The sequence below is a fragment of the Buceros rhinoceros genome, unplaced genomic scaffold, assembly GCF_000710305.1.
Source record: "Buceros rhinoceros silvestris isolate BGI_N320 unplaced genomic scaffold, ASM71030v1 scaffold27727, whole genome shotgun sequence".
Classification (NCBI taxonomy): Eukaryota; Metazoa; Chordata; class Aves; order Bucerotiformes; family Bucerotidae; genus Buceros; species Buceros rhinoceros.
In genome coordinates, this window is record NW_010422020.1 from 3,532 (window position 1) to 10,724 (window position 7,193).

A 7,193-nucleotide genomic window follows, 5' to 3' on the forward strand; every position below is an offset into this window, starting at 1 on the left:
CATTAATGAAAGAAAACCAACAAGTCTTATACTGCTGCTTTTAGACACATACCCGTTTCACCACACACGTGACCTATAAACAATGAGTAAACTGCAACACAAGCATTCACTGCTGGTTAACAGAAGAGGTTTTGTCTGGCAATCAGATATGAGGGGATGTAAAAGCCATATGACTTTCAAGGAAATTAAAACAAAATACGAAAAATAGTGATTTTCTAAATGAAAAACAGATTTTTCAACAGGACCACTGTGGAGGAGCTTCCCATTTAGACGTCCATCAGTGTAACATGGCTTTTCATCCCCACCTCTCCCTGCCTTTCCTCTTCAGAGTTACAATTATTAACCTGTTTCCTCTGCAAAGAGAGTAATGTCCTAAATATTTTCCACACAAGTCAATACACAGATTTTACTCTGTTAAAAATGCTGACATCATTTACCACAATAGGAAATAATAGTAATACCACCACAACTCTACGTAATTTCTAATTTGTATAAGATCAAACAGATCAAAAAAAGTTTAAGCAACTATTTTAAAGTTGCTATTTAAGCAACTAATTTAAAACATATGGCAGGAAATTAATTTACTCATAATGCAACATGTGAGCATGTCCACTGTCCTATTACACAGCAGGACATTTGCCAATTTAAAAGAAGGTAGCACACATTTCTTTTCCACTTCAGCAGACAGTATCAAATGGGGAATGCAACCCCTCTAAGTTAACAAGAGAAACATCAGACACATGACTTAAATGACTCTTCTGATGGAGAAACCTTAAGTGCAGAAAATGAACATTAAGTTGGATCTTCTCCATTCCCTTCTTTACTCTTTGGTGCACTCGCTAATTTGTTCTTTGGCTGAGTCATCTGACAGTTTTTTAATTCAGTAATATAAAATTTTAAATTTAATTTTATAACTTTAAACCAAGTTTAAAGTTATTACATAAACTGAATTTGAGTCAGGGTGATCAAAGATATTCAACCAGTAATTTCTACCATCACAAGACTATCCAACGGGCCTAGAGCAAGCCTGCAGTAAGAAGGAGGCTGGCACTAGACTCCAGACTTTGCCACTGTATTTCCAGAAAGCGTTAGGCACCTTTTCTTGCCCTGGTCCTTCTCATTACCACTCTTGCAGCAGGCGATATTGTGTGGCATGCACACTAATGCAACACAGACCTATGATTCTTTCATCTTTCCACAGGACTGAAGTGGCCAAATAAGGCAATACAGACTGAGGGAGGCCAACTGCTGATTACACGGAATTTAAAACCAAGCAGAGGGTTTAAAATAAACTGATTTTAAAGTGGTCAGAAATAAAGTAACAAAGAATAAATCAAGCATTAGAAAGAAACAGCGTCATTCTCTGATACGCAGAGGATCTGAGCCCTGCTCTTTCACCTTGCCCATACAGCTTTCTTCTCTTCCTCAGGCCTTACGCAGCTCCTTGTACCACCTCAGAGCTTTCAACACCTCATTAGGATCCGTTTTCCATGTATCTTCTACCTACCCAGCATTTATATGATGAGCAGAGCAAGCCAAGCAAACAGAAATATCCAAGATAAAAAATTGCAGTTGCAAAACTCAAAAGAGGGGCAATCATTTTTTCTACATTAGAAGAAAACAAGCACATGCATCTGTCTGTACCTGTCTACACTCACTTTCTCCACGCGTTAATAGAGCATAAACCGGGCTCGCCTGAGCAGCTCTACGTTCACAAACAAGGCTAATCTGCACTCAAGCAAGAGCTGACCTGAGGTGTGAGTAGCTGAGGCATAGCCCAGAGAGACACAGTTCCCAAAGCTGGCTCACACCCTGACAGCTCTGCTAACAGGCAGAAGGCAGCTGCATTCACCTCATCCACCTACAGCCCATGTCACAGGTGCTGACTCCCCGGGTTTGGGGGGTTACCTATACATGCCCTCCACCCCCTTCCTTTCAAGAATTCACTTGGCCTGTGACTTATTCTCAACTGCAGTTAGGGCAAAACCTAGCAGAGGACTAAATCACGTATGCACACGCACATTGACATCTGTCTAGTATGTCGGAGGATATAGTTTGTCACATGTGTGACACATGCAAGACTGGCCTGTCATGAGTGGCTACACAAGACTAAGAGAAGCTTAGTAAAGAATGCAGAAAAACTGGGTACCATTTCCCAGCTCCTGGGAATTAAAGATGGGATTTTTCAGTAAAAAAGTGCACTACTTCTTCTGAAAAGTCTAAGAAAAATGAAGAATTGCTTCACTAGTGAAACATTTTTGAAAAGTGAAGTCATATTCTCCCAGCACCTAAAAACTCCAAAACATCTACTTTAGCTAATTACAGAAACATGTATATGAAACACAGTCATAGAATAATAGAATCGCTTCGGTTGGAAAGGATCTTTAAGATCCTAAAATCCAACCATTAACCCAGCACTGCCAAATCACCACTAAACCATGTCCCTCAGCACCACATCTACACATCTTTTAAAACACCTCCAGGGATGGGGACTCCGCCACCTCTCTGGGCAGCCTGTTCCAAAGCTTCACAACCGTCTCGGTAAAGAAAGATTTCCTGATATCAAACCTAAATCTCCCCTGGTGAAACTTGAGGCCGTTACCTCTTGTCCTATCACTTATCACAGGGAAGAGACCAACCCCCACCTCACTACAATCTCCTTTCCAGTAGTTCTAGAGAGCAATAAGGTCTCCCAGGTGCAATTTCAGGCCATTTCCTCTCATCCTATCACTTGTGACTTGGGAGAAAAGACAAACACCCACCTCGCTACAACTTCCTTTCAGGTAACTGTAGAGAGTGATGAGGTCACCCCTTCTCCAGACTAAACAACCCCAGTTCCCTCAGCCACTGCTCATAAGACCTGCTCTCCAGACCCTTCACCAGCTTTGTTGCCCTTCTCTAGACATGCTCCAACACCTCAATGTCCTTCTTGTAGTGAGGGGCCCAAAACTGAATGCAGTATTTGAGATGCAGCCTCACCAGCACCAAGTACAGAGGGACAATCACTCCCCTTGTCCTGCTGGCCACACTGTTACTGATACAGGACAGGATGCCATTGGCCTTCTCGGCCACCTGGGCACACTGCTGGCCCACATTCAGCCAACTGTCGACCAACACGCCCAGGTCCTTTACTGCCTGGCATCTTTCCAGCCACTACTCCCCAAGCCTGTAGCACTGCAGGGGGTATGGTACAAGAGTATGTTCACCTCTGAACATTATGAAAAAGAATCCTCACTGTACAAAACTGAGATCCAGAATAAGTATTTCTGGATTTTGATGGAGAACGATGCTCTTCCTTCCTTGTACTTGTGAATTAACATTGATACAAACTAAGATCCCTTTCACAACTATCTATCACCTCTCCCTTCTTACCTCCTATGTTATAGATGGGCATTTCCCACATTTTTTTAATCTCAAATTTGAACCAGAACTGCAGAAATCTGTAAAAATCTGAGAATCCCGTAGAGAGATGATGGGTACCCATGTGCTTTCATTCATATCATAATCTGTATTCCTAATCCAGAATTCTATTAAATTTCTTGCCCAACATAAACAGCATCATGTCACTGACAATTTTTATTACTCATATTTCACCCATTGACGACAAAATACACTTATTTTACAAAATATCAAATATGAAAAATGAGGAGAAAAAGAATGAAAACAGACTCCAGTAGAAGAAAAAATGAAGCTTAATAATTATCCAGTTTCTTCGCACCAGAAAAAAACCCCTTGCATCCTAAAGAACAGAACACTAACCTCCTGGCGAAAATTATTTGCTGTCCTCTCTAGATGATCCATTTTCCTTTTTGATTTTATTGTTCTGCGACAAAAAGCAAACAAAGATAATTGTCATTTTGACAGCTGTGCTACTGTCCCTTACTTATATGAATTTATATTAACATAACAATTTACCATTGTAATCCAGACTACAGATGACATAAATCTAAATGAGAATTAAACATAAATACATAATTGCGAGTTAAATGAGCATTTATAGATATGTAATAATTTGCCAGCTTCATTTTGACAGTGTTACCATGACACTCTCAAAAAAAAAATCAAAAAGGAAGCTTTTGTATGTGGATAACCTACCCGTTCGCTGTGCAGTAACAAAAAGCAGAGTGTCTCAACAGCACCAATGCAGAACGAGTGGGGAAAATTCCTCTAGCACCTCTCAGTAATTGAGGAACAGTAAACCCCACATAAATGGTAGCATGAGCCATGATGACTGGGCTGTCTTCAGAATCATGAGCTCCTGAAAAATTCATATGTTTGTTAAATAAAATACTCGCTGTTTAACATGGCTTGTTTTCACCCTTTATTTCCATTAAATCAGAAAGGCCACAGCTCAGCAGGAGTTAAGACTAGCAACAGACATAGAGGGTAAGAGAACAAATTTAAGAAGTACGGAAGTATCAGAAATAAATGAAAACGTGCATCCATCAAAGAGGAAAGGCAACCTTGTCACAGATAACATGGAAAAGGCTGAATTACTCAACATCTTTTTTGCCTCAGTCTTCACAGGCAAAGCCTGCACCCAGACCTCTGCTAGTACCAGTAGCGTTTGGGAAGGAGAGGGGTAGTAGGAGGGGGGCCAGCAACTGCTTAGAGGAGCTGGATGTTTTCAAACGTAAAGAGCCAGATGGGATACACTCAAGGTTGCTAAGAGACGCAGCTGACATGCTTGTGAGCCAACTGTCTATTACCTACGACAAACAGTTATCAGAGAAAGTCTCAAATTGACCGGAAAAAGACTAATGCACAGTCATTTTTAACAGCGGCAAGAAGCAGTGCCTATGTCCAGTCAGCATCACCTCAGTCTCTGAAATGAGCTTGTCCTCACAGCTGCACGAAAGCTAAGAATGTAGTCAGGGAGTTTCAGCACAGATTTACCAAGGGCAAATTATGCTGGATAAATCCAAACACCTGCTGCGATGAAATGTCTGGTCACACAGCTAAGGGGACAGCAGCAGATACAATACACCTTGACTGCTGCATGGCTTTTGACACCACCTCCCAGAGCATACATGTGAGAAAGCTCAGGCCAGGTGGATTGTTGGGAGTGGCTGAAAACTGGCTGAGCAGACAGAATTAAAAACCTGACAGCTTTGGGTTGCTTCAGCTGATGGCTAGTAACAGTAGGAGCACCCTGGGGTTGATACTGAGGCTGATATAGTTCAATACATTTATCAATAACTTGGATGATGAGACAGAATGTACCATCAGGGAACCTGTGGATGATCCTAAGTCAGAGCGATGACATGCTGACACGCTGAATGGCAGAGCTCCACTTTAAAGGGGCACTGAGAAACTGCATGACTGGAAAACAGAAACCTCATGAACTTAAAGAAGTACAAAGTCTACACCTGGGACTGGTGCTAGCAACTGTCCTGCTCCAAGCAAGAGATTTGACTAGATGAGCCTCTGAAGTCCCTTCCAGGCGTAATAGCTGTGATTCTAAATGCTCAAGTAACATTTATGTTTGAAAGAAGATCAAACACTGAAGATGCATTCCCTTCCTATTGGTGAAGAAAGGGTTCTGGTTAGAAAAATGTATAAACATTAAATAAAACTGTTTGTTTACAGGCTTATTTAAAAACACCCTCATACTTTCATACACCCTACATAATACTGACATCTCTAAACAGTTAAGCAAGAAGCAGACGCTTACATGCACTACAGGAGAAGCGTGGTACAGAGCTTCAGAACTGCATACTCAAGCGGAGCTACAGAGAAAGATAAATGGACGTGAACAACACTCAGAACAAGTCAGAAATAACCTCCATTTACAAAGCGTAGGAACAGGTTCGTAGTGAGGCAAGAGGTATTTCCCACTGCTTGTGAATCTAATTCCTAAAAAGGATTAGCATAATTATCATATTAGTATCACCTATCACATTGTATTATTTCTATGATGGGGTCCATGGCTTCTTTAAAGCATTCTGTCTTTCACTTCCATTTAAAACTACTTTCCTTCCTTCTTTTCAAGCATGTAATTTATTTTCAAAATGTTTCTGTTTTTTATTTTGAGTCCTTCGCAATGGCAACAATTCAGCTTGTTTAACTAATCAGCCCTCTACTCCCTAGGCTTTCACTAACAGCTGTGCTGGCTGGTCACTTATCAATTTGTCCTGTTTGTCATCTGGTACAAATGGGAAGCAGAGCTTGATAAATTAGGCTGTTCAGAAATGGAATACATTTACTGTAACTACTCAAAATGCCACTTTCAAGCGTAGGAAATACTTCCTGCAGCTTTTGACTGTCCATGATTTTCAACAGGTTTTTACCATTTAATTCCACAGCAGCTTGCAACTTTCCAAACCGGAATTATTCCAAACTCTTCTACCACCAGTGAGCAAATTTACTTTACTTTTTTGCCACAGTATATACAGAGTACTCCTCTTAAAAGGTACTTCAGCACCTTCTGCATGCAAATGTGTAGAAGCCATTGATAACGAAGTACACCTCTAAGTGCAAAAGTCACATTCCTTTGCACTCAGTCTGTAAACACAGACTGCTCAAAAATCATTGAGTTACTCAAATTCATGAGACCATTTGATGATATGGGGACTTTCAGATAGCATATCTTGGTCATAGCCAGCTACATCTCCTTTTAGGGGCTTCTGGCTTTCTGATTCACTTTTTTGAGCGTTTCACTCTACCACATTAGCTCATTCAAAGGGGACATTCTGGCATAAGCTGTTTATACCAACAGCTGTGACATTAATTAAATCACAATGAACCACATAAAATCTGACATCTGCTTCAGAGGCCAAGGACTGAGAATAAAGACTTAATTATTATTTTTTTGTAATTTCAGTTCATCACCTCATATCCTTCAAAAACCCTTCTGCAACTAGTTGCTAGTAAGGATAGCGACACCTGCTGGTAAAACAAGTGGCCTGACTACTCTAAAGCCCACTACAAAGGCTCTCGACTGCTTATTCGATGCGTTCGGGTTAATTCGGTTGCTAAGGCTGACAGCCCCATTCTCATTTACACTTCCGCCGCTTTAGGAAACAAATACCTTTAGTTCTACACATGAAACTCTTAAACAAAGCACCCTCCAAACAACCAACAGCTGAACACCAACGGGCAGTACTGAGAACAAAACAAATGCCAGCCCCATGGTGCTGTAGCAGCTACAACGCCGGTCTCAGGGGCGAAGATCCCCCTGGGACGGGCCATCA

At 41.2% G+C, this 7,193-nt stretch overlaps 1 protein-coding gene across 1 annotated transcript in view; it reads right to left on the minus strand.

Annotated features, from left to right (window-relative positions):
- LOC104496745 (oxidoreductase NAD-binding domain-containing protein 1-like) overlaps positions 1 to 4,226 on the minus strand; it is a 5,038-nt gene extending 812 nt beyond the window's left edge. The window contains exons 1-2 of the mRNA XM_010139908.1: positions 4,096 to 4,226; positions 3,760 to 3,823 (exon numbers count right to left, since the gene is read on the minus strand). Coding sequence (XP_010138210.1) covers positions 3,760 to 3,823; positions 4,096 to 4,226 — 195 coding nt within the window. The remainder of the gene's footprint in view (positions 1 to 3,759; positions 3,824 to 4,095) is intronic.
- Positions 4,227 to 7,193: the final 2,967 nt, after the last annotated feature.